We start from the raw sequence: 27,013 nt of genomic DNA on the forward strand, positions 1-27,013 counted from the left end.
CATCTGGCTAAGTTTTCACCATTCAAATCATCTAATTTACTTTGTTTTGCAATCTGTTTAGTTTAGTTAAATTTCGTCCAAATCAATCCCCCTTTTAATTAAGTGTCTTAGATTAGTTAGAAACTTGTTTAAATCTATCCAAATTAGTGTTTTGAGTCCTACTAGTCTTAAATTCGTCCAAATAACTCCTTAGAGTCTGTTTTGAGTCTTTTTTATTGTTTGTTGCTGTTTTGAGTGTTTTGAGTCTATAGAGTCTAATTTAGTGTTTTTGAGTCTTATTTGTGTTGATTAGCATCCCTAGTTAATCACCGGTCTAGAACGATCCCTACTTGCTTAATACTACAATTACATGTTTAATAGGGTTTAATTTGTATGTCAAGTTAATTTTCACATCATCTGGGCCCAAGCCCAGACAACCCTAAACCCATCCAACCCAAAGCCCTTTTCCTTATAACCCATCTAACCTAAACCCAAAAACCCTAGGACCCATGACCAGGTTTGACTTCAACCCATTGACCCGTTTGACCCGTTGACCTGGTTGACCTTTGACCTGGTCAACGTTGACAGTTGACCGTTGACTTTGACTTTCGGGTTGACTTTCAGTTTTCGTCCGAGACCCCTCCTAGGCTAATTTCATCGTCCTGGACTCGTTTCCGATGTCCGTTTTCTCAAATTAAATTGATTGAGTAGAGTTTGACTAAATATACCATTTTTGTGCTTAAGGGCAATTATTGTGGCTTTTGCATATTTGCTAGCTGCGCAGCTTTTCAATGGCGAAGTATTGTGAGTGGACCCCTTCTAAAATTATATGATTTTATGGTTTAATTGTATAAATGAATTGCATGCCTTACGAGTTTATGAACTGATTTTATGTTAAGCATGTTTATTGAAATGTTGATTATCGTCTCATCATTTTTTTGTGAGGAAATAATTGTTAGCCTATATTGAGGTATATTATGATATATCGTATTTTTATAAAAACCATGATCTGGTAGACCATCTGATCGATAACGATAGGATGCTAGAACATGTTTTCGAAAAACCCCTCTTCATAGTATAGATGATTGATGATTTTATACTATGAAGTGAATTTCTGAGAGACGTAACTATTTGTGCGTACCTAGTGGACACTATGCCGCCTGGGGTAATGATCTGGTGTTGACATTTAGGCCGGGAGAAATAATCTCTAGCGAAAGGCTGAGCGACACAGTGACATGCATTGGGCTGGGAGGAAGTTATCTCTGGCTACGGGCACAGAGACTTAGGTGCAGGCATTGGACCGAGAGTATTATTATTCAGTGATCCTACTAGCAGCACACCGCACTTACGAGACGATCTATGATTTTTTTCCGCGTTATACCTATTGAGATGTTTTATGGCATGCTAGAGTTTCAGAAAACCTATCACTTATTATGGTAGTAGTTTTCATTATATATAAACCTGGGGGTTAGTATGTTCATAACTGTTTTCGTATTATGCATATATATATATATATGAACTTGGTCCACTCACCCTTGTTTTGCGCCCCCCTTCAGGATTTAGAATCGAGGCATACGATCCCGACATCAACGTTTTTGCATTGGCATATTTAAGTCTATGACCCACATCCTTTTATTTATTAAATTTTACATTAATTCTTTTAGAAATCTAGTTAGTTGTATGCTCTGAACACGTTCCTAAATTATTAATTCATGTATTTTAAATTCATAACCCTTATTTATTTCTTATTCTTAGCTTTTGTATCAATTAATGGCTTTTGTCACCCTCGGGTGTCGGCCAGCACGTGTCTATCCTGGTATTCGAGGAATATCAGGGTCGGGGTGTGTCAGCAGGCTTCAATTTCATAGGTAGAAAACTGAAAATGGTTGGGTATCGAGCTCAAAATAAGCTCTGAAGAAAGTTGAGGCTGCAACCTGCAAATCTGCAAGCTTCGCGAAGAAGACTAGTACGACGGTACTCGCATGCGCGTGGGCACATGCGAGGGGCCACCGCAAGTGGCACATGCAGCGAATCCCGAGGTCCCTCCTTAGGTTTCTCGACGTGTCGAACTCGAATCTGCCATTCGTTTTTTAGAATTTCGATCGTTCTAAAATAGTTGTTTTATTAGCTGTACTTTGTACGAAAATGCGTATTTACGTTAGTACGTTATATATTTATGTGAATGGTTTTGTTTATAGGTGAAACGCATTGCAAGGATCTTCGATGCCCGCGAGGCGGGTTCGAACCGACTACATGATTTGTGAGTAGGTCTTTACTTTTAAATATTACATATTTATTTATTTTTCATTTATATATTTAATAACAAATTTTCTACGCACACCTAAATTATGTTAACGTTTATAAGAATTAGCGCATTGACGGAATTTACGAAATTTTGCTAAATCCTACGGGATGCACATGTAGGCGAACTATTATGGGATTTTATTTACGATCATGATTAATATTTTATTGATTAGTATTATGTCTACATGAATTATTGATTTACCGCTGCATGATAGTATTTACGCTATCTACTCATCGTGTGTTGCACTAGTGTTAGTACTCGTCCGGGTTAGGGTCAGGCTTCACGTGTATGTTCACATTCTACCGTACGCTCACTTTGGATTCATTGTAGGTGCTAATCCTGTCCTAGATTGCTATAGGCAATTAGGACTCGTATGTGATGCGCATAGCACCAATCTTCATGTGATTGTAGTACTAGAGCGTAAGTCACTATTTCACCCAGTCTTTTCATGTCAGAATACCTCTGCATGAACTCGTGTGTCAACATATGTCGATGAGCATCCGATATTATATCTTTGTTCATTCAAGTTATTGTGATTATCGGTTTTCATGCATATTATATGTTGAATATTGTGAATTGTTGCATTCTAGTGATGTTATGGTTTAAGATAAGCGTTTCCATACTATATGTAATATATATATATATATATATATATATATATATATATATTTTTTGAAACTATATTTGTTTTACGGCGAGGGGTTATTACATTTTCGAAAAGGTTTTATAAAGCTTTATTTTCAAGCCCACTCACCAATTTTTTGGCCCCTCGAGGTTTTAGTGGCAGAGCTTTCGTGTCGACAAGAATTCTTAACAAATCTTGGTTTAGGAGATTACCTTCGACGATATAATTCTGATTCTACTTTACTGTACTTTACTTATACTTTGACGTCACGTGTGAAATGAGTTCATTCCCGCTCACAAGCACACTCTTACATTTAGGCACTTTTAGTTTTACATTTACTCACATTTCCACATCACTACACTTTATGGCTTCGTCACCTTCCTGGTGTCAACATGCACAACTCGATTTGGAGTCCAGGTGGACATTCCGATTCGAGGTGTGTCAAATTTGTCATCTCTCCCTAACTCTGTTAAGTTTTCCATCCAATATAAGTCATGTGCCTCGCACATGACTTGTGTTTAGGGTTATTTTGGTCATTCTAATACCTTACTTCCCTTTTATTAATTGTATTCGACAAAAAACTGTAGGGTTTCTCAGGCAATGGAACAATATTTTCTATATGATAGCAATGAAATGGTCATGCAATGCACTCTCTTCTGGTTATTCCAAATATGTAATGATACACAAATGGGAGTTTGGATTTTAGCATGTCATGAAGACATAATTTCATACGGACTCTATATAAATGAGAAACAGGTTGACGTTTTGTGCCATAAATGGAGTTGTAGATGCATATGCGCTAAAGAAAAGTAAAAAAAATTAAGGGTTGAACTACGTAAAAGTAAAAAACTTGTGAAAAGATGTTAAAATGACCTAAATAACCCTACACACAAGTCATGTGCGAGACACATATGACTTATATTGTATGGAAAGCTTAACAAAGTTGGGTTGAGATGACAAATTAATAATTTTGTAAAGCTTGTATGACAAATTGCTTAAAATTTTAGTTTATATGACAAATTGAAAAGTATGAACAAGTTCATATGACATTTCAAAAATTTTCCTATCATTTTAATATGTAGTGTGTTTATATTTGGTAATTAATCAAAGTAAGCCCTTTTAGTAGAACATCTTATATCATTTTATGTCTTAAGAATTAAACATACAATTAAAATGGAGGACCTTTGAACAAAATTATGTAAAGAAAAAGAATTGAAAAAAAATTAAAAAAAAAAAGTACAAGTGTATTCGCAAGTGAGAAGAGTGGCAAAATTTGGCTCACGAGTAGCTATTTTTCTCGTGGGACCCACTACTTATTGGGGCTAAATGTTGCCTAATTTTTTGCTAGCAAAGAAAGGAAGTTGCTAGCCCAAGTGGTAAGTCTAACCCTATTTTCCAGCTTAATGTAGATGAAATGTCTTACTTGAGCTTCATATGTAATAGCTTCATAGAGGATAAAGCCCCCATTGGCATCAGCCTGTAAGGCAAGCACATCAGCATGGCATACAAATTCATCACACAAATTTGGCATACAAATTCATCACATCCATATCTCGACCTGAGACGAAGAAACCCAACGATAAAATCAATCGGTGGAGTAATGCTTTATCCTGTCCAAACCAACAATCTTTTCGTTCTAACTCCTAAGCAAAACATAATACACACAAATACACAAAAATGAATGGATTTCCTACCTAATTTGATCTTTGAAGTAGAACAAAGTATCTAACAAGAACTGCATTTGTGCAAGAGCATTGGAGCACTCATGCGAGCTTCTAGTTGCTTAAATCCTGGAAGAACTCTGGAGGTATTGATGGGGGACAGTACGTCTTCGCCACGAACTTGTACTGAAACAGATAGAAATGTCTTAGATTGGATCAAAATATTTGAACATGACAAATTGATTCTCAAATTCACTAAAATGCCATAATTGATTCTCAAATTCGAAGATAATATAACTTCATGAAAGTAATGTGGCTGTCAATTATAAGGCATCCCTACTTAAAATCGTTTTCTACTAATATATAGATATCCAGTTTAAATAATACACTTCGGTTTTTTATTTCTCGCTTATCTCGTCATTGCATGTTTGTAGAAATGTGATCATCAAAGGAAATCTAATTTGAAAGAAGACAGAGAAGCAATCACAAGGGGCAGTGCAACATGTTCTAAACTTCTTATTGCCACTTCACTAGGAGAGTTGAAAAAGGAGAGAGAGGTTCTCGTCATACCTTATGTTGACAGTACTTCTCCCTAACTGCAGGTAAGTTTGAACCACAGCCATTACAACACAGTTGATGCAGCGCTTTTACACAATCAAACAAATCAGAGGCTTGGTAAAGTGTGTAGTGTCTCAACGTAGAATTCTGGAACATAAAATAAGTGTATAAGACACGACAGTTAAAAATGTCGCAGCAAGAATATAAAATACTGTTTTTCAAATACTCTCATACGTAACAGCATACCCAAGGTTTTTTCAAAGGGGAAAGAATATACTTTGCCAAGAAGGCAGCAGAAGCAGCTATTAGAGATGGGGCATAACAAAGCATGCTATATTCTAGAAGAGACAACTCTGTGATGTAGGAGGCCAAGCACCGGAAATGCTCTGATGGAACCTAGGAAAAGTTGCACGTTCAACAATACACATTATCAGGATTTTATCAGCACCATAAGACAAAAAGTCTCAGTAGTACTAAAATTTATTAAAACTAGTATATACAACACAATGACATCAAAAGACGTCAGCAGACAAAACATTCAATTATCCTGCATTCAAGTCAAATTCAGATGAGAAAACAACTTCAATGGTCAATGAATAACAACTTGTAACAAACTTCATAACCTAAAGCATGTTCGGACATCTTATGATTGGAGGAAATTAAACAAAAAAACGCTAGTCGAAGACAAATACCTTACTGGTCTTTTGAGCAGCAAAACAAAATCGCCTGGAAAATTTATGATCCAGAAATCAATGTCCATTGGGAAAAAAAAAAGAAAAAGTAGCAAACTCTCTTGTTTGAGTGAAAGTAACAAAGCTACACATCACCTCAAAAAGCACAAGGCCGTTGGAGCTGTCATTTCAAACTTCAAGTGATTCAGGACAGAGGATTCCATTTGCAAAACCTGCATCCCGGTAATTGATCAGTATTATTTAGAGTAAAAAGCCAACTCAAACAAGCACCTATCACTCCATCTAAGATTAGCAAAAATAAAATCCCAACCTCCTTTTTGGTGTATGTGTTGTCCGTAATGTAACAGAACTGTTCCACCTCGGGAGCAACAATCTCCTCGTATTTACTGGACAGATTGTCATCATTAAGTTATAATGCATCATTCATATACTTTTATATATTTATAGAGTCAAACACATCCGCATGCCTAAAGACAAAATGAAGTAAATGAAAATCTTACGCTGCAATCATCATGCAGGCAACCCCCAGCAACTGCAATTGTTTTCTATTCATCACATTGCCAGAAAGATAACGGTCTACATAGTTGATAGTCAGAAATAGAGTTTCTGGTACAAGCCTGAACTCTTCAGCAACCTGTAAGTCATGATCACCATCAATCTAACAGAAATTGAGGATATTGACAGATGAGCTTTTTTTTATAATGCAAGGAAAACCCACTGTTCAAGATATGTAATGGTTGTTAAACATTAAACAAATCCAGACAGTGGGTTTACCTCTACTAGCCAATCAATCAGAACAGCACGCATGCCGGCATTAATGTCTTTCTGGATTGTTTCCATAAAGTCCATGGAGGGCCTTCTATTTTCCTGAGACCCAAGAAATCGAATCAATCGCATTACACAAGTGGATGCAAGAAAGGGGAAGTTATAAATAACTTGATAAGATTGTTGCAAGAACTTATTCTACAGACAAACTTGTACATGAAATGTGCAGACTAATATCCAATTTGGAGATGGGATTCAAATTAAACAAGTTAGCTAATTCACTAATTGGATTTTAATGCAATAATACTACAAGAAAATAGGTTTACCAAAATACAGGACTATGTCCTACATCTTATGAAATTCTTGTCCAAGTGAATTTCATCCATCCATACAATTTTCCCATTATGTCAATTTTTTTCCTTTTGACATTCTGTATTCTTAAACTAGCATAGACAAATCTTATAGTGAGATATAACATTAATTTACAGTTAGTATCCACCAAAAAAAATGACAAACAAAAATGACCATGTATCAGAATAATTGACAACTAGTTTATAAGATATTGATAAAGTTTGTCGGTTTACAATAATAACTAGAATCTTAATTTGTTAGGACGCAAACAATATAATGTTTATATTCTGAAAGATCTCAAGAGTAGGGTTCTGATCTCCCATGTGAGCCTCTTTCCACCAGTACAGAGACCAAAGGTGGAAATTCAACATTTTATAGAGAGGTTGCAACTGCACTAACTGGAACTCAAGATCAACTATTCCAGTAGCATGTTAAATGATTTGTTAGGATGTAAGCCAACTACCATTTTATATACTTTACCTAAAAAGAAAAAAAAAAAGTCATGCATGTACAATTTAATGCAATTCCATAAAAGTAACCTATTGCATACAAGCATTTCATATCCCACTTTAACAGTCAGTTAATCACGTTGGCTTCCAAATAGCTGTTACTAAGGACATGCTCTAATTTTTACAACCAAAAACCAATTTACCCCTTAAGATGTTAGCTTCGTTAAAGTAATTTACAACATCATGCCTGTTTAAACTGGTTGTGCTTACAATCCAGAAGAAGTAAAACTGACAGAATGAAAATTATGCTGCTGCAACTACAGAAATCAAATTGTGTAACATGTTTATGAGACTCTTGTCCAACTGCAACCCACTAAGAATAGCATGCAGTAAGCATGTCATTTCTAAATGACCCAACAAATATTAGTAGATTCGAAGAAAACTTCATAAGAAGGTAAGTAAATGTGTAAAAAGTGGTTACAGTAATATACAGGAAAGCAGTGTCAAACCTCAGATTCACGCAAGTGCTTGTATATGTCAGGAGCAATGGCTGCACAAAACTGTGGATCCATAAAATTGTCATCCATAGCAACGACTTTATCTGTTGCATCCATATCGAAAAATATATCTTTCTTCCAGATATTGGCTGAAATCAAGATTCAAAAATGATATATTTTAGAGGGCAGAAAATAATATTTCTTGATAAAAAAGGTTAAGTAATGTATCATGGCTAACAACCACACTGATCATGATGTATACCATGTCTCTTTTAACAAATTAAATGAGGGAGGATCCTCAACTAAAACAAACAGCAGAGAAAGAGAGAGAGAGAGAGGAAGAAGAAAACAATCTTTAAAAGAAGAAACCTTCTTTTCCTGGATGGTTCGAAATGAATAGGCTCTTAGTTGTTTTCTTCTCAATCCATTTAACATCTGAAACATCCTCATTGTCAATATATTCAAATTCTGGAGAATTTAACGAATCACATGTAGACATGCTCTCATCCAAAGAAACTGAAGCACTAACTGATCTGCTTGGAGATGCATCCCAGCTTCTGAATGCATGATTTATGCAACTGAGAGCAGGAAGGACAGTACCACTGCTGCTTGGAGAAGGATCAGTGCAAAATACTTTGATAGCCGGATCAGTTCCTGAGAATGATGTATCACTGAAAGGAACCAGGATGTTTGATTTTGCACTCAACGATGCTTGAAAGACATTCCCTGACAAGCCAGTATTACTCGTGCAAGATGACACTTCCTTTGTCGTCTTAGCAGTCGTCTTATTGGCAATCGTCTTAGCAATTTTATTTGTACATGGCACCTTCAAGTATACAACACAGTCAATCTCTTTATCAAAAAATTATTGTCAATACACCTATACACCCGGTAGTAAGGTCAAAAAGCATTGACTTCTCCATGTTAACACAAATTGAAATATCACAAAACTTTACTATATCCATAAACTGAAAGGCAATTTGATGTAATCACTCTACAAACATTTTGTGTAGACAAAGATAGGTATTTAATTATTTAACCAGCTGGTAAATGACATACCAAATTTATGCATATATGAAAGAATTAAATATATACATTAATCTCTCATCTGCATTTCGAACATACAATAGTTAATATTCCTAGAAGAATTACCTTGACCTAATTTATGTGATTTATGCTGTCAAAATTGATTAAATATACATTAAAATGAAGATTAAGCATCTTGAACTAGATATTGTTTTTTTTTTAAGAAATCAACGAACCCATTTTACTAAACCAATCAAATCGCCCCAATTTCCTGTAGAAACTCGAAACCACTTCAAATAATTTATCAAAGAACAAAAAATAATTCAACATTTGGGTTACGTACAAAGCAATATTCAAGGTTCAGGTAATTTCAACGTTTTCTTTTCTTTTCTTTTTTTTTTTTTTGTCGAAGACTTTATTTCTAATTCTGAGGAAACAAGAAATTCAACATTTCAAGAAACAGAATCAAATAATAATTAATATATTAATTAATCACGTAACGAGGACGAAGAGTAGACGAACCATGGGCTTCGACGAAGCTAAAGTCGGTGGAACGCTTTGACACCTATTCCTCTGGTTCGTGACGTCAGCGAGAGCAGTTCGCTTCTTCAGCACTTGGGTCTTGGCCGCCATGGGCTTCTTGTCCGGATGATGCGAAATCGAGGGCTTCTTTGTCTCCGACAACGAGGATGACAATGACGGTTGACGGCGATTCCGGGTCGACATTTTCAGGCCAAACCCTAATCGAATTGCGTTGCAAGAAAGCCAATGTGGTTTAACTTCTCAAAGAAGTCACAGAGAGAGAGAGAGAGAGAGAGAGATTTAATTGAAGCGCGAAGTCGTAGGGATTTCGAAGGCGGAGTGATCGTGACCGCCTGATGATTGTTGGCGAAAAATGCTTTGTAAGTCAACGTCTTTATCAAATCTTTTTTTCAACTCTTTCTTTTTTCTTTTTTTTGTTAAAAAGAAAAAAAAAGAAAAAAAAAGAAAAAAAAAAAGCCTGAAAACGAGAAACCTCGAGTACAGCTAGTTCCAGTACAATAAAAAAGAAAGTAGGAGTGATCCCACACATGAGTGCTCTAGATAGAAAGACCAATTCTAGTCATAGCGTTCGCAAGGAAATTTGTTTCTCTCAAGGCATGCTTCCAAGGGATTGTATCGAAGGAATCAGCCAGCAAATTGATGTCTTCCAATATTTTTGAGCCTCCAGAGAATGTGGCATTTTTCGAGACAACATCAATGATCAACTTTGAATCTACTTGAACAGAAACTTCTCGCCTCAACAATAAAGATCATGTTGTGGTCGATATTTCTCGCCCCAACAATGACAGGGTACCCTAGGTCATCCCGAGTAACAAAGGCAGCAGATGCTTTATCCCCAGAAACATATCTAACAAAATTAGTCTTGAAAAATCATTGCTCACCACCGCTGCTAAAATAGGACTTTAGCAGGATGAGGAAATTGGTCTAACCAATTCAATATGTTTAGGGGGTAGAAACTCCCAATCGTGGTATGTCTCGTATTAAACTCCAAATAGCGTGGGCCAAGTTGCACTGTAGAGATATATGGTTTTGATCTTCCTCCTCAAAGCCACAAAAAGCATAGGATGCATCAATATTAGCCTCAAACATACTCGGTCTTTTCCTAGTTTGTAGCCTACTAGTCTTTCACGAATAAATAACTAGCACAAAGCTTAACTTTCTGCGGGATATTTAACTTCCAAACTTTATTAAAAAAATATTTGCGTCGAATGACTTTTCAAGTTACTCTTTTCGATCCAGGTAGCAAAGTTAACAGAAAACTCACCATTTGTAGCGTGGCCCAAACATGGCAATCATCCCAGTCATGAATTGGCAAAAATTGGAGATATACCCTGAATATCAATCTTTGGAAGAAACCATTCAGGACAATGTCTAAATGTTTGGTTAAGTCTAATACATCAAGAGGGCAAAGTTACTTTTAGGACTATCTCAATGAACGATATACATCCAAATAATGAGTCCATGGAGAATGGCTCGATGGAAGAAGTAATCTAAAGATGTTAGAGTATTGAGACCTTTTTTTACATAACTATAATGTTCAAAAGGTTCCTAGTCATAGGATTGTCATAATGACACTGACAATCTAGATAGACTAGTACGTACTATGTCTGCTTCAATTGGAATGATGGAAAGTCTCAAGCCATTCATGTAGGGATACTAAGACAAGTATGTACGTGCTTGTTAAGGGAATGAGTCCACTAAACACAATCAAACGAGAGTACTTGCATGGAGGTCTACTTACATGTCAAGCAAGTAACTCTACTAGTTAGAATAATGTAAGTAATCATTTGACCTGAGACATCATAGTTGTCCAATGGTTACGTCCTTGATTTTTTATGGTGTCAAAGGCATTCCATTCGAGAGTGTCCACGACATTATTATGGTAAAGCTGCCTAGTCATGTAGACATGTGAATGTTCAACAAGGAATCTCTAATCCTCAATACGAGGAAAAATACTCTAAGATATGATTTAGAAATTTTCGGCCGAAGTATCAAGTGTAATGATGGAAGGCATTCCTATATGGCTCAATTGAATCATATAACATAGTATAATCACATTAGGGAGTATAATCACATTAGGGTTTTGACATAAATTATCCATACCCTAGTAATATAATTGAGAGTATTGATTTAGACAATTATCGAATTACATTGTAAATCCAACTGAATAGGTTCTCCGACGAAATTATGTTAGCTTGGGTAGCCTTGATATATGGTTAGATGTCACTCATGACTTGTAGGTCCTTCTAGATGATTAAATAAGTAGTCATCAAAGTAGAAGGAGAATTAAAAGTAAGTTTTAATTCACTAAGTGATTGTATAAGTACAATTCAATTGGATTGATACCAATCATCTCATTGCCTCACTAATTGGAACCTAAAACGATTATACATCGATACACCCGTGTGATGAGATAACTAAAGGATGATGAAATTAATTAATTAATTAAGTTTTATGATTAATTAGAAAGTCTAAATAAATCATAGAAGGGATGAAAGATTATTTTTGGGATTAAATATAGTTCGGGTTCTTTCGAGCTCATTGGGCCCAAACCACAAGCATTGGATGACTTGGAAAAGAAAAAGGCCCAAGAAGAAAGCCTAGCACAAGGGGGCGGCTGCCTTAGACAAAGAGGGAGAGATTGACTTCACTTCACCTTATAAGGTGTGTTAAGGGAAAAAGTTTTTGTGTGAGTCTTTCTAGCCTCAATAGAAAACAACTCTCTGTCTCTTTTCTCATACAAGGGTGGCCACCAAAGGGAGAGTTAACTAATCATCTCTTTTCCTTTTGGTTATTCATTCATCCATCTCACTACACTAGTGAGTGTGGATCTTTAGAGGTCTTCTACACTTGGAGGCTTAAGGGTACTGTTTGGTACGTCCCACATTTAGTGCGCCAAATTGCTTAGGACGCGTTGTCCCGTGGAACGAATTATAGTCATTTTTTTGCACCACCCTCCCCTTGAAACGGACTTGTTCCATCCCATTGAACACAAAATGATGGTTTTTTAGACAACAATACATGTTCTCTTCTTCATTAATTCCACTGTCTACTCTATCTCTCTCATTGCCTCCCTCTTTTCTACCATATATCTCTCTCATGTAGCATTTTCCTCCACCACAAACCCCACAAACCCAGCAACCCAACAACCCAACCATGGCTAACCCAATCCTAGAAAACCCATCCGAACCCAACCCCCATGTTCCTCCCGCGCCTCCCTCATCCCTGCTAGTCCCACAACGAGAGCGTTGCTCTTCACTGCGAAAACCTTAAAGCCACCCACTAGAAGGATGTGGCCGACGCCGTCACTCGACGATGCCTTGTTGCTTCTCCGACTCAACACCCCTTGAAGTCCTGATTCAACATCAAGAGGGGAGGTATATCTATGATTGAGTACATAAACAAATAATTAGAAATTTTATTTCTTCAAAAACTCTTGAATTCTGCTCCAATGAAGACTAAATTAAGAGTTTCGATTGGATGACAGAGGTTGCAGTTTCGAGTGAGTGGTTGACATTTTTATGGGCCGTGGATCTAGTCCCTTGATGCTAATAGAGAATCTAGATCGCCAGGGAGAGAAGGAAAGAATATTGCGGTCCTGCAGATAAAGAGAATGGAGAGAGAGATCTGGAGAGATCTTAGTTCGAGAAGCTAAGATACAGGGACCAAATCCCTGGGGTTGAGTGGATGAATACGTTTGTCATTTAATCCTTCATGCCATTCCATCATCCGCGTATCAAACATAGAACAGAATAATTGTCCAATTCCGTCTTGCGCATACCAAACGTAGCATGGAACTTCCGTTCCGTTCCATTCAATTTCGTCTCGTCATTGTTTGTTTAGCTCAAATCATATTTTACAATATTAGGAATTAATTTTTGTAAATAATAATTTGTTTAATAAAAACAAGTAGCATATGTTGGATTCAGTTTTGGTCAATTATCTGAGAATACACAACCATGAACCAACAGGTCATGTTGACACAGAGTTTATAACTTAAGCTGTTAGAAATATTTATTTTGTACTTTTATAGACTACAATTCTATTTATCTTATTTTGATATCGCGCATGTAACATTTAAGCTAAATATTTACTTAAAAACATGTCGTGTTAATCGAATTGACTACAATAATTATTAGTAGTACAATCTAATGGTGTAATGCTCACCCAATGAGGAAATTTGGAAAATAACCATATTTTGGATTCTATATAAAATTATAACCACATTTTAAAGTTTATAATAATTATAACTAAAATTGGATATGTAAGTACTAATATATCTTTAATGATTAGAATCCTCATGTTTTGCTCCTAACGGTGAACTAAGGGTTTGTAACTATAAGGGTCTCCTCAGCCTAACAATACTTGACTACTCAAAGATGAGTATGGACACCTACTCAAAAAATTTCAAAATTGTTCGTTGTCAATTTATAGAACTTCGTGCTTATAATCAGAACCTTTCATATTATAAATCACCATATAAAGATCGCCTCTGCAAAAAATCAATTAAAACTAAGGTCATTTAGGCATCAAACTATTTAAAAACAAATGAACGGTATTGGTAAAAGCATTATAAACCATCTATGTATTTGTTACAATAGATTGACTAAACGACCTTAATTTTAATTTATTTTTTACAAAGATGATCTTTACAATGTGATTCATAGTATGAACAGTTCTGAATTCTGATCATAAGCATAAAGTTCCACAATTAAAATACTAAGAATTTTGAGTAGAAGTTCCTACTCATCTTTGAGTATTCAAGTATTGTTCTCCTCAGCCGCCGCCATGACTTTAATTATTCTGCAATTTGAAACTGAATTTTCATACAGTTAAAGAAGAAGAGGAGGAAAATGGTTCGTATTTGGACGTTGGAGGATAGTGGGAGAAGGTTGGTGTTTGGAAATAATACAAAAGGTTGGGGTGGCGGCGACATTAGGTGTCGTGGCGGCAGAGCACTAGCCAAACTCAAAGGGGAACTCAGATTCTCTCCATATCACCCTCTTCGGAACTAATCTAGACCAATCAATATCAACCAATCAAGACTAATCGTGCGGTCAAAACTAAAACTTTTGAAGGACCTGGATCCTCTTTGGCTCCTTATCTGCGGATCTCGTAGTGATGAATTCATCTAAACTGTTGGATACACATCCTACGGGCATAATTCATTTTGAATATTTTTTTTTTTTTCCAGCTTGCACGCACCAAGCAAGGTTTCTCTTTGTTTCATCATTTTGGTCAACTGGTTGGCTTCTTCATCCCCATACCTATGCATTCCTTTTTATTTTGTTTGCACCGCCTGGGGCAGCATAGATCTTGGTCACAGAGATGGATGCATTGAGGGGCATCGGGGTTAGCTGACCCTTGAACTCAGTGAATGTCCAAGGATAACTTGAGTGCTGACCTTCTGAACTTTGGTGAATGTCCATGGATGACACACGTGTTGTCCCTTTAAAGGTTGGAGTTGCCCTCCATATATGCCCTTCAATTGCTTGATAAAATGCATTAGAGATGTGCTGCCCCTTTACAGTCTGGTCCTAATATTATTTATCTCTGACTTGTTTGTTAGTTGTTATTACAATTGTAGGTAGAAAATTAGAATCAAGTAAAAAATTATCCAAAAATGCAAAGTAAATGAAATGGTGATCTCAGAGAATAACAAAGCATCATCATTCTTAGACAAACATATTAATGAGATGCAATGATATCAAACAATGTTAATGTGTTCAAGATAAGTGTGTTTCTTTGTTAAACATTCATATGAGAGCAACCTTGGACCATGTTAGTTACCCGCGCAAATGAGGCATTAATAGGTGTGCAATATGCCTTTCCAAATGACTTTAGGTCTACCAAGATTCGATGAAATGATGATATGCATGCTATTTTTGTTAAAAAAATTTGTGTGCTGCACACACTATTCTTACTGACCCCCCTAATATTATTTCCTAGATCCACCACTCCTTGGTCAAGAGGTCGTAATGAAGTTTCCGGTGTTTTGGCCATCTGCATGCATGCAATGTCTGTAGATTTAGGGACTGGTTGTTCAATTTTGACATTGAAGAACTCGTGCTGCTTAGTTTGCTATGTATTTGAGATTTGGGGAGAAAGATGAGAAGGAAAGAGAACAACATGTGTTACCGAAAAAATAGAGAGCAGCGGGAAGCCACGATTGCTAGAAATGAATTAAAAAGAGCAACAACATATCACCAGAAAGGAGAGTGCCTCGTTTTTGTGAGGAGCAACAAGAGAGCCGTAGAAATCACTTAAGACCATATCAAATTATAATAGTCAAATTAATATTGATGGTAACAATTTGAAGCCTTATGTCAAATTTGATATTTCTCCAATCAAATTGTCAAATGTTATTTTCTTATGAAAATATAGTTTTAAATAGTTCTAGTTATTAGAAAATAATTTGAAACAAAATTTTTATTGGAGTTTTCATGAAAAGAGTTTGGGTTAAGTTTATTTTAACAAAAAATCATGCTATAACTTTATTTAACGAAAAGACTTAAATATTAATGAAAAACCCTTAAATTTCAATAAAAGGACAAATGAACATAAATTTTAATGAAAATAACACAATTTTAATATAAAAAATTTAAAAAAAAATCCTGACGCATGGGATTGCGTTCATTACAGATATTTTTTTGAAATTGAACACTATTTATGAAGCTGAATGATACTACACTATTTATGAAGCTGAATAGTACTACACTATTTATTGGTTTAGTTTTATAAATAGTATCTAGTTCAAGGTCAACTTTCATAAATAGTGCCTAATTCTTGGTCCTATTTCACAAATAGTGCCTAGTTCTTAGGTCCAGTTTCATAAATAATGTATAGTAATTGGTATAATTTCATAAATAGTGTCTATTTCTTAGTCTAGTTTCATAAATATTGCCTAGTTATTGGTCCACTTTCATAAATAGTGTCTAGTTATTGATTATGTTTCATAAATAGTGTTTAGTTCTTGATCCAATTTCATAAATAGTGTATAATTTAGTTTTATAAATAGTTTTCACATATTGGTTTAGTTTTAGAAATAGTGCCTAATTCTTGGTTTCGTTTCATAAATAGTGTCCACTTATTGGTTCAATTTAATAAATAATGTCTACTTATTGGTCAAGCTTTATAAATAGTATCTCATTCTTAGTTCAATTTCATAAGGTTTGAAACTTAGGTCATGTTTGGTCATGTAAAAGTACCTATTGCGCCGAAAATGATGAGCCCATAAGTGATATTTTCAATAAAAACCTTGAGAAAGCTTACGTTTTTAGTAATTATGTTAAAAAAAATGTTTTCAATTACCAAATTAAAATTCCCTTACATTTTTTACATATATACAATAATTAAATGTTGCTCTCCATCCAATTTCTTGAGCTTAGGTGTCATCTTGGAGAAATTTTTCCTTATGCCTATAAGTGGTGGGACATTTTATTTTTTATGTTATTAATTTTTTAACACAAGAATCTCACCACTTGTATAGAGATACATGATGTACCGAGTTCCGAGCATATTGAAAAATCTCTCGTCATCTTGACTACTATTGGAAAACAACATCACAAAAATAAAACTAAAGAATGTAATTCAATTTGAAGTCTTTTTCTTATTCTAAGCAAAAAAGAAAAAAAAAACTCTTAATAATAGTTGATAATTCATGAAAAATGCAAGTGATAATTAAAAAAGAATTTGGATCCCATCCAGATTCAAATTGTGGGAATCCTAGGGATCTTCATATCTTAATCAATCATCGTGTATCGTGCGGTTATAAATTATTTAACTTTTTTTTAATTTTAAATTAAACATAAATAGTACTTGTCAAAAACTGACTATACGATATACGATGAATGATTATGAGACAAAATGAATCCGGAGATGATCATCTTCCATTAAAAAAAGCAAGAAGTTGCAATGGTTGTTTGTTTCCACCAAAGAAAACATTGGGCTCAGACCACTAGCCAGTCCCCTCAAGTGCGTATGGTAAGTTTTCTTATTTTTATTTTTTTTCTTGTCTTTATAATTAAATAAAGTTATTAGATGATTTTTGGTTAAAATGTAAAGTTTTGAAGCAATTTTCATTAGTTTTCTTAATTTTTAGTGGTTGAATTATTAGCGGAATAAGGAACCCACATTAAAATTAAAAAACTCAATAGCCGCACGATTTGCGTCCACTTTGAATTAACGGCCACGATGATGTGGTCAGCAGGCTCCCCATAGAAAGATCCGGAGAGGATCTGGACCTAATTAAATTGGTTTAATTGGACCTTAAAACAGTATTGTTTGTTGTTCCTCTTCCGTCCCCAAAGCGGGAAAAGCAAAAGCCCTACTGAGGCGGGACTGCCTTTCTGAGAAAAAAGACATCCATGGCGCCACTGGTTCAGAGCTCTCAGCCATGGGTCGAAAAATAGTACCATTCCTCTCTCTCTCTCTCTCTCTCTCTCTCTCTCTCTCTCTCTACAATTACATTCCAATTTAGGGCTTAATTTTGTTGATTTCAATTTTGAACGTTATGTAATTTGTCAGTCGGCCGAGGCAAGTGAAAGATGTGGCGCAGCAGGACGAGGTGGTCCGAGTCCTCACCAACACCCTCGAGACATCAAATGTAACATCCGTGAAGCTTCAATTTTCAAAACCCTAATGCACTTACTCCTATTTCTTCATCTGTTTAGTTCTGTGACTTGGGGTTTTTTTTGTTTTGTTTGCAGTGTCCTCACATGCTCTTCTATGGTCCGCCGGGTACTGGAAAAACCACCACCGCTCTCGCCATCGCTCACCAGCTTTACGGGTTTGCCTCCTGCCCATTTTATTATTTATCTGAAATTCCAAAGATTGTGTATTTATGTGCTTTCAGCTCTTTAAAACTTGTTTTCCCAAATTGCATTGTATTTTGATGCCATGATTCTCGAAAGTCTTCAAATGGGTTGAGTGATTGCGATATTCTTTCGGGCTTACCAGATTTGTTGATACTAGGATGAACTATAATCACTCTAGATCGAAAGTGTTCAAATGGGTTGAGGGATTCCGAAATTCTTTCGGGCTGACTAGATTTAGTTGGTACTAGGAGGGACTATGATGACTCTAGACATGGCTTTATGGTTTCTTATTATTTTCGGGTAGTTAAATTGAATGATGTTATTTGGGGTGTTTCAGCATACAACTAAAGCACTCTCTATTACAATTTACTCTGAATTCAAATTCTTTGCATTGGGTTTTATTCATTATACGCATTGCTATAAAATTTTCACTGTTTTAACCACAATCTTTTTGCAGACCTGAACTCTACAAGTCTAGAGTGCTGGAGCTCAATGCTAGTGATGATCGTGGGATCAATGTTGTTCGGACAAAGATCAAAGATTTTGCTGCTGTTGCTGTGGGTACTAATCAACGTCCAGGGTATATTCTCATATCTGAGAACTCTTATTTTCAATTTTACTCATATATTCTCCGTTTCCATTTTTACTCATATATCCGCCGTGTAAGTTTATCTTACATTGCCGGTCCCAAGCCCGGATAAAGGAGGAGGGGGAGGGCGTCAGGTAGTCGACAGCCGGCACTCCATGATCACGTCGAATCCTTATGAAATGTATTCCCTTTCCTCAATGCTGCAGGGGTTACCCGTGTCCACCATTTAAGATCATAATCCTTGACGAGGCAGATTCAATGACAGAAGATGCTCAGGCACGTTTGTTATCTCTTCATTTCCTAAAAAGTACTATGAATGCCCTTCTCACTTACTCTCTGCTATGCAGAATGCCCTAAGACGTACAATGGAAACTCACTCCAAAGTCACCCGATTCTTTTTTATATGCAATTATATCAGCAGGTGCACCTTCCCTACTTTTTTATTTGTTTAATTAGCCAATATGCAATTCCCTTTTATATGTTTGGTTCACTTAAACTTTTGGTAACCCAGTTTCTTCCTTTATTTTATTTTGGGGCGGGTTTGATAAAATACAGTTGAAACTTGGTTTTGTTTGGAGGGGTTTAGAAACCTTGATCATTTTCACTCTTGCATTGTAAGAGTATCCTGAGATGTCTGAGGGAACACAATTGTTTATTTTAAAATACCTTCTTTAGGAACTGTTCGTGTATAATAATGTCTATGTAGGAAATGTCACTGAAATGCAGTGAAAGGAAGGTTTCAAATAATAACAGTTAATTTAAAATGTCTTTAGGTTCTGTCTTTAAATTGTAATATACATGAATCAGGGGCAGGCTTTGCACTTGATGATCAATGAGTTTGTTGTTTTTGTAGGATCATAGAGCCACTTGCTTCGAGATGTGCAAAGTTCAGGTTTAAGCCACTTTCAGAAGATATCATGATCACCCGCGTATTGCATATTTGCCAAGAAGAAGGCCTTAACCTGGATCCAGAGGTGTGTACATCATAGCTGAAGTATTGTACTGCATATTGTGGTTTGTCGAAAATGGAATCTTTGAATCAGTTTTGGGGTTTTGACATCCTCATACAAAGTGTTGATCTACATTGTAGGCCCTGTCAACACTAAGCTCTATCTCACAAGGTGATCTTCGTCGGGCTATTACATACTTGCAGGTAATTGGGGGTTAGTCAAGAAAAATTGCCTCTTTTCTCGTTCATCTATTTTCTCCGAAAGACTTGTTAGATAACCACCATCAGTATCTGTTAAGGCTGTACTTCAGTAATTTATGCATTTTTGGCTGCTTAATTGATGATGTGTTTTCGTGAAGCATGATGTTAATTGAAATTGTGTTGGAAATTCTTTGGCTTTAAGCATCTTGAAAGTTTAGCACCAAACTTTTGGGTGTTTGGGAATGATGATATTGAGGAATATTGTTGAACTGATCAGTGATCACAGTATCCCTAGTGTAAGTAAAATGCTTTGGTATTTTTGTTGTTTGTTAAAATCTTGTAGCTATATGAAATGGTCTTGGTTAGCCCAGTGTTAGTTAAACTTAATATATCCAACTACTTTGAGATTTTTTCTCCCATTTCTGCGTTCATCTAAATTAGACCTTTACAGAAGTTTCCTGCTTCAATTTTTTTTTCGTTTTTTATCCTTGTTACTAACGGACTTTTCCACATTTGTAAGGCATTAACATTAGATCCTGCTAAGTCTCATTGTTGAATTTTAAGTTGTACTTTCGAAATATTGCAGTCAGCTGCTCGCTTATTTGGATCTTCTATTTCTTCAAAGGAGCTGATTAGTGTGTCTGGGGTAAGTAGCAAGACAGTTAAATTTGATGATGATATAGGAACTTGTTTCTTTATTTTTATGCATGTTGGGCAGTAACGTTAATGTTACACAGTTATAGCATACAACTATATGTAGTTGCAACAACAAGATGCTTGAAGTTATTTATTATAACTTATAACTTGAGCAACTGAAGAAGAACTATATTGTAGCGGGTCGTTTATGTTCTTCTGACTTCTGTCATTTCCCACTGTTAGTCTCACGAAATTGGGGACTTAGGTACAGTGGAATCCTATGTCGGGAAATTTGTGTTTGATTCTAGCATTGAGCATTAAAATGAAATTGCCCCTCTTAAGGTTGAATGTGTTTGGCATTCCAAGGGGTTTTTGTTTACATCAACTCCCTGCTCCATCCTGATATCCAATATTTGCGTTCTTCAGGTAGTCCCAGAGGAGGTTGTTGAGGCATTTTTCTCTGCGTGCAGGGGTGATAACTTTGACTTGGCAAACAAGGAAGTCAACAATGTAATTGCAGAGGGATATCCGGTCTCTCAAATGCTTTCACAGGTTTTAGTTTCACCCTTTTAATCGAATCACCTATTAGTTCATTATGATTGTCGTCATCCATATGAAATACAGCAAAAGTAATACAAGATTGCTTCTAGTTATTTGAGGTGGTGGTTCAGGCAGATGACATATTAGATGAACAGAAGGCTAGAATATGCAAGAAATTGGGCGAAGCAGATAAGGTAAGAGAGGTTAACTACCTTTCATAGGCATGTCATATGTTGTGCCAAGTTTTAATTTAGCTTATTAAGTTCGATTAATCAATATCTTAATAAATTAAGGCAGGCCTATCTTGTGCAAAATTTTAATTTAGCTCCTATTTATGATGCAGTGTCTTGTGGATGGTGCTGACGAGTACTTGCAGCTGCTTGACGTGGCCAGCAGTATGATGCGAGCTGTTTGTAACATGCAGGAAGATTTCTCTTAGGAATGCTGAGCTAGTTTTCGGGTTAGTTTCAGAACCCAAATGCAGATTGATCCGTATGCCGCTAGATCTTGTAGAACCAAGATGTTTAAATTCCGAAAAAATCGTTATGTTGTGAAATAGACCAACCACTTGCTGATGGTTATTTTCTGTTTAACACGCCATAGCTAATTAATTGGAATTAGCAGAGCATTAGGTGGAAAACATGATTAAGGGGTAATGATTATGATTTCTAGAAGAAACATGATTTGAGACCCGTCACGTTTGCACAATGAAACTGCCGGTCACCCTTATTGGAAATGTACACCATCTTTTGTCCGGGAAATAAGACCGAGATTGCGGGGCAAAAGGAGAGATTTTCATGTAATAGAACACAGTCGTGTAATGTTATAGTTTGAGTGGAATAATAATTCCATATGATGGTGTTTCGAGCAGATCCAAATATTATTCAGGACAAAAATCCGTGAAGGAGCTAAAATTTACTTAAAAGAGTCACGAGTATGAATATCATGGAAACGTAGGCAACTTTCTTCCATGGCTAACTGTGAACCCGTGTCCCAAAGTGTCACAACCAACCATACATCAATAAATTCTATCCCTGGCTATTTGCCCGTGAAGTATCTTCTTTAATAAATACAAGGATATTAGGGAGGGTTGAAATCAAATACTCACTTTATGCTGTGCTGTGAAAACAGTGTTGTTTTCAAAAGTAAGGGTAAAACTGTTTTATGTTTATTTGAGATCCATGATTTTGACAAAAAACGTTTTTTTTATATTTTTTATTTATGAGTAAATTATAACAATGTTCTCTCAACTTTAATTAAATTGAAGCAATGGTCTATCAACTAAAAATCCATTATCATTGGTCCCTCAACTTATCAAAATGTGTAGCTATAGTCATTTTCATCAATTTCGTCAAAATTTTGTCAAAATAAGTTATGTTGGAATATCCATTTATATAATTATGGTTCCTCAACTTATCAAAGTGTGTAATTATAGTCGTTTTCGTCAACTACGTCAAATTTTTTGTTAAAACGAGTTATGTTGGAAGAACCATTGCTACAATTTGTTTAAAGTTAAGAGATCATTTCTCCAGTTGAATTAAAGTTGAGGGACCAATGGTAATGAATTTTTAGTTGAGGGATCATAGTTGCACGTTTTGATGAGTTGAGGGACCAATGGTAATCAATTTTTAGTCGAGGGACCATTGCCTCAATTGAGTTAAAGTTAAGGTACCATAACTACAATTTACTCTTTATTTATTTACCAAACACAATTTTAGCCCCATCTTTTTAAAAAAGTTGTTTTTAAAATAATTTCAGCAATACCAAATCAACCTTAAGTTACAAAATTGTAAGAGTAATGCTAGTAGACTAAACCAAACTTGTAAACCATATGATGTGTCAGTAATAAAAAAATGAGCATATTAATCAACACTTAAGTAATAATTTAATTGTAAATAACCACATCAAACGATTTAACAAATTTGATTTAAAAGTTTGGTCTCATTAACATTCATTGAAATGTTTTCTTCGTTACCAGATGACAAATGAATGCGCACTCCTATTATTGTCCATTTAATTGACATCGAAGGAAGGTTGATAATAAAAATATTAAAAATACATTTATTTTTCTCCACTTGAGATATCAAATTTAAAAGAGGTAAATCGTCAAAATGGTCCATAAGATTTACATAATTCATCACTTTGGTCCCTAAGATTCCAAATCGATAAAAGTGGTCATTGAGATTGTCCATCATCCATCATTTTGGTCCTTCCGTTAAACACTCTATTAAGTGTCCCGGAGCTCTTGGCCGGAAGTTTGAATAATTTTCAAAGCTTCATAACTCAATCGTTTCTTAACCAAATTCGATCCATAATATATCAAAATGAAGATAGGAAAGTGTAGAATAAAATTATACCTATTTCAAAGCTCAATGGTTGCTGGCAATGGCTGGAAAATAGCTTCAAAGTTGACTGGTCCGAGTGAAAACTTGAAAACTAGCCGGAAATTGGGTAAACTTTAAACGTTCATAATTTCTTCAATACTCAACGAAATCAAGTGATTCAAAAACAAAAATCATACTTCTCGATGATACGAAGAGAATGATACCATTTATGATGGCTAACTCGCAGTGGTTTGGCCGGAAATAGCTCAAAAGTGGCTATAACTCAAGACCAAGACAGCCACTTTTGAGCCGTTTTCTGACCAAAACACGGCGAGTTAGCCGTAAAAAAGGTACCATTATCTTTGTCTCATCGAGAAGTATAATTTTCGTTTTTGAATCACTTGATTTCGTTGAGTATTGAAGAAGTTATGAACATTTAAAGTTTACCCAGTTTCTGGCGAGTTTTCAAGTTTTCACTCGGACCAGTCAACTTTGAGGCTATTTTTCAGCAATCTCCAGCAACCATTGGGCTCCGAAATAGGTATAATCTTATTCTACACTTTCCTATCTTCATTTTGATATATTATGGGTCGAATTTGGTTAAAAAAATATTGAGTTACGAAGCTTTAAAAATTGCCCAAACTTCCGGTCAAGAGTTTTGAGACACTTAACGGAATTTTTAATGGAATGACCAAAATGATGGATGGTGGACAATCTCAGAGACCACTTTTATCGATTTGGAATCTCAGGGACCAAAGTGATGGGTTATGCAAATCTCAGGGATCATTTTGACGATTTACTTAATTTAAAAGTGTTGAAATGATCATGGAAACAGAACTCGATGTGGTTTTATGAGAGTCGATAGTGTTTTAATTTCCCTCCAAATGCGCCTAAAAATGGAAGCACATGTTATAGTGACTCAATCAATTGCGTGGTGGCGATTTTCTCAACTCCACATCAACAAGCAAAAAAGTCAGAATACAAGAGCGCGATTGAATTATCCTTTTGGCATTTTTCCAATATTCTTGATCCCAAGTCAAGGAGAAATTTTGTAGTGCAACGGTTTAGTGTTCTTAGGTGTACGCTTTACATGTTTATGTGTACGTATTACAATATGGGTATGATAACTAAGTTATTAGGTGAGATGTTAGACATGTTCATTCTCTAAATTACATATTAAAGACTTGCATAATTCTAGTTATAAAATTTATTCACTAAAAACTCGTTATTGGTAAGAAGAAGTGAGATATGGGCATTCTCTAAAATACACAATTATTATCCAATTAATAATATCACGTGTCGTTGTTACAGAAACTATTTAAAGTCAAGTACTTGATTGGATTGGACCCTTCTTAGAATGGCCCACCTACCCAACTTAATGCCTCTGATCCCGGCGGGACCAACCTTCAATTTTCTTCAATCCCCCGCACTCCCTCCTCTATATATTCCTCTCGGTTGCAGAAATTTATCATAGAAAATTCAAAAAAATGGTAGTAGATGATTACGATGACCATTCTTTCACTAAACCAGGAGCAATCCCATTTCAGTGGGAAATTAAACCCGGCGTCCCCAAAATCCAATACCAACAACAAAAACAATCACCGCCACAGATGCCGCCGCCGTCACAGTCGCATTCTCACAAACACCTTCAGCTCAAACCCCCGCCATCCGGGTCAATCTTTCTGCCTCCGCCGGAGCCCCACACTCGGACCCGCTCCTTCCGCTCCCCTTCAGCTTCTCGAACCCGGTCCGAGCGCTGGCGGTTTGAGCAACCCAATAACTTCCTTTCTCGACGATCAGAAGCCATTTCGTCGGCCGGTTGCTTTATGTCTCCTCTTCTGAGGGGGAAGCCGAGCAGCAAGAGCAAAAGGGGGAGCGGTGGTGCTAGGACGGTGCCCGTACCCGAGTCCGAACCCGATTACACTTTGGACCTTGAGACACTGGCGCGGTGGTCTGTGTCGTCTCGGAAAACGCTGCTCTCGCCGTTCCGTTACTCACCCGCGTCGACGTCGTCTTACTCGTCTAACAGGTCGTCCCCGCGACCCGTTAGCGACGCTGAATGGGCCGGGTTCGGACTCTTTTGAATGGGCTATAAATGGGATTTGTAATATCCAAGGGCAAGGTGGGTATTTGACTGTTGGGTAGCTTTAGCTCTCTGGTCATACAAGACTAAGAAGAGTACTTTGAACTTTTATTTTTCTTTCCAAATGTTCTCAAATATCACTATTAATGTAACAAATAGCGCTATTTCTAGTGAGTCTGTTTGACTGTAGCCACGAAGCATGATAAAATTCTCATAGCCTGGGATTGGAAGAGTAAGATAACCGTGATTTGTCACTAGTTGTCCCATTTTTTAAATAAGTAAAAAAAAAAAAATAGCACTATTTTATTATGTATATTGGTAATTCAGTATGTTATCGACAAATATTTTGTTGAACTTAAGATCTCACTTACAAGTGAAAAAGAATGTTATTAAATCGTAATATTAAATAATTATTTTTTATTTTTTATTAGAAGGCAAAGATCACAGGTCTAGTTGATACTGGATCTTGGATGTAGTTCTGTGGATTGGAATATGGGAGGGAGGACTTTTCTTTATAATTTTATATTTTTTAACAAATAAATATATAAAGATGAAAGATGTTTTATGAATAATTTAAGTCACTCGGTACTACGGTCTGATAATATTCTTTTTTATTTGTAAGTGAGGGGTTTAGGTTCGAATCTCGTGAATAGTGAATTCGATACCAAATTAGATTGCTAATTATATGACTTAGCCAAATTTCTTCTCCCCTTAATGTAAAATATACCATTGTACTAAATTTTTTTTAAGTATTTTCAAGAAAATTCCCACAATCTGTGGAAAGATGTTGGGTGTGAAAGAAATCGATGGAGACACTATGTTGGCTTTGTTTGTAAAGATAACTTTTGCTTTTGGATTTGATAGCATTCTCAAAATGCTTATACCTGAGTGAGGCAAAACCTACGTCATAAGCATGATCTATATAAGGCAAATTTAGTAAATAATAACACACAATTAGAGAGGAAAAACAACTCATTACTTGAACTAAACATATGCTCGTCAAGGACTTTCTGATGATGAGCTTTATTGCAACAAGTGTCGAAACTATAAGGCTCGTCTTCGGAAAAGTCCAATAACCTCTCAACCTAGGGACTATCGAACTCGAATGCCAGTGCCACATTGGCAAATTTTTAGCTTTGTATTTTACTCGAGTTTTTTTGAGATATTTTATTAAACATCTTGTTTTAATATGGTTACGTACAACTGTTGAATAAATATTGGTCAATTTCCTAAAGTAAGCAATTGTGGGAAATTACACTGGACTCTAGGCGAAATTACATGTTGTAATTGCTTGGGCCCGTTCCTTTCGCTTAGAGCAGTTCCAGCCTTGTAAATAGGCCGGGGGACAGGGGAGAAGAAAGGGCCTGAGGGCTTGTCAATGTGCTCCAGCCATGAAGAGCCCGAGCCCATGGAGAAGGCCCGAG

The 27,013-nt window shown here is 36.0% G+C and overlaps 3 protein-coding genes across 6 annotated transcripts; 2 read left to right on the plus strand and 1 right to left on the minus strand.

The window, feature by feature from the left end:
* Nucleotides 1–4,389: 4,389 nt before the first annotated feature.
* LOC126601408 (cyclin-A1-1-like) lies at nucleotides 4,390–9,815 on the minus strand. Of its 4 annotated transcripts, XR_007615732.1 has the most exons (12): nucleotides 9,431–9,812; nucleotides 8,252–8,708; nucleotides 7,895–8,031; nucleotides 6,595–6,687; nucleotides 6,321–6,454; nucleotides 6,131–6,206; nucleotides 5,956–6,032; nucleotides 5,821–5,854; nucleotides 5,375–5,524; nucleotides 5,141–5,275; nucleotides 4,604–4,756; nucleotides 4,390–4,467 (listed from the first exon to the last, which is right to left on the minus strand). XR_007615732.1 is itself a non-coding variant. In XM_050268117.1 (11 exons), the coding sequence occupies exons 1-11, from the start codon at nucleotides 9,632–9,634 to the stop codon at nucleotides 4,685–4,687; spliced, it is 1,569 nt and encodes a 522-aa protein (XP_050124074.1). In that variant the 5' UTR covers nucleotides 9,635–9,812; the 3' UTR covers nucleotides 4,390–4,684. The 4 variants fall into 4 exon arrangements, 2 of the variants coding, with proteins under 2 accessions (XP_050124074.1, XP_050124075.1); XR_007615733.1 differs by having other exon boundaries at nucleotides 4,390–4,756; nucleotides 5,406–5,524; nucleotides 9,431–9,815; XM_050268117.1 differs by having other exon boundaries at nucleotides 4,390–4,756.
* Nucleotides 9,816–17,713: 7,898 nt separating this feature from the next.
* On the plus strand, nucleotides 17,714–22,052 carry LOC126605760 (replication factor C subunit 2). The gene is made up of 12 exons (XM_050273196.1): nucleotides 17,714–17,861; nucleotides 17,978–18,056; nucleotides 18,160–18,239; nucleotides 18,725–18,847; nucleotides 19,063–19,132; nucleotides 19,204–19,277; nucleotides 19,710–19,830; nucleotides 19,947–20,009; nucleotides 20,593–20,652; nucleotides 21,069–21,194; nucleotides 21,293–21,376; nucleotides 21,526–22,052. Exons 1-12 carry the CDS (start codon nucleotides 17,818–17,820, stop codon nucleotides 21,619–21,621), a joined length of 1,020 nt encoding a protein of 339 aa, XP_050129153.1. The 5' UTR covers nucleotides 17,714–17,817; the 3' UTR covers nucleotides 21,622–22,052.
* A 2,914-nt stretch (nucleotides 22,053–24,966) lies between these two features.
* On the plus strand, nucleotides 24,967–25,763 carry LOC126601574 (uncharacterized). Its single transcript, XM_050268303.1, has one exon. The coding sequence runs from the start codon at nucleotides 24,994–24,996 to the stop codon at nucleotides 25,588–25,590; it is 597 nt and encodes a 198-aa protein (XP_050124260.1). The 5' UTR covers nucleotides 24,967–24,993; the 3' UTR covers nucleotides 25,591–25,763.
* The last annotated feature ends 1,250 nt before the right edge of the window (nucleotides 25,764–27,013 follow it).

This window comes from Malus sylvestris, chromosome 15 (assembly GCF_916048215.2).
Source record: "Malus sylvestris chromosome 15, drMalSylv7.2, whole genome shotgun sequence".
NCBI lineage: Eukaryota > Viridiplantae > Streptophyta > Magnoliopsida > Rosales > Rosaceae > Malus > Malus sylvestris.

Coding starts and splice junctions, on each gene's coding strand:
- LOC126605760 (XM_050273196.1), top strand. CDS start 17,818: ATGGCGCCACTGGTTCAGAGCTCTCAGCCATGGGTCGAAAAATA. Junction 18,057..18,159: donor ACACCCTCGAGACATCAAAT/GTAACATCCGTG, acceptor TTTTGTTTGCAG/TGTCCTCACATGCTCTTCTA. Junction 18,848..19,062: donor GGTACTAATCAACGTCCAGG/GTATATTCTCAT, acceptor TCAATGCTGCAG/GGGTTACCCGTGTCCACCAT.
- LOC126601408 (XM_050268117.1), bottom strand. CDS start 9,634: ATGTCGACCCGGAATCGCCGTCAACCGTCATTGTCATCCTCGTTGTCG. Junction 8,032..8,251: donor GAACCATCCAGGAAAAGAAG/GTTTCTTCTTTT, acceptor TCTTGATTTCAG/CCAATATCTGGAAGAAAGAT. Junction 6,033..6,130: donor ACACATACACCAAAAAGGAG/GTTGGGATTTTA, acceptor ACCGGGATGCAG/GTTTTGCAAATGGAATCCTC.
- LOC126601574 (XM_050268303.1), top strand. CDS start 24,994: ATGGTAGTAGATGATTACGATGACCATTCTTTCACTAAACCAGGAGCA.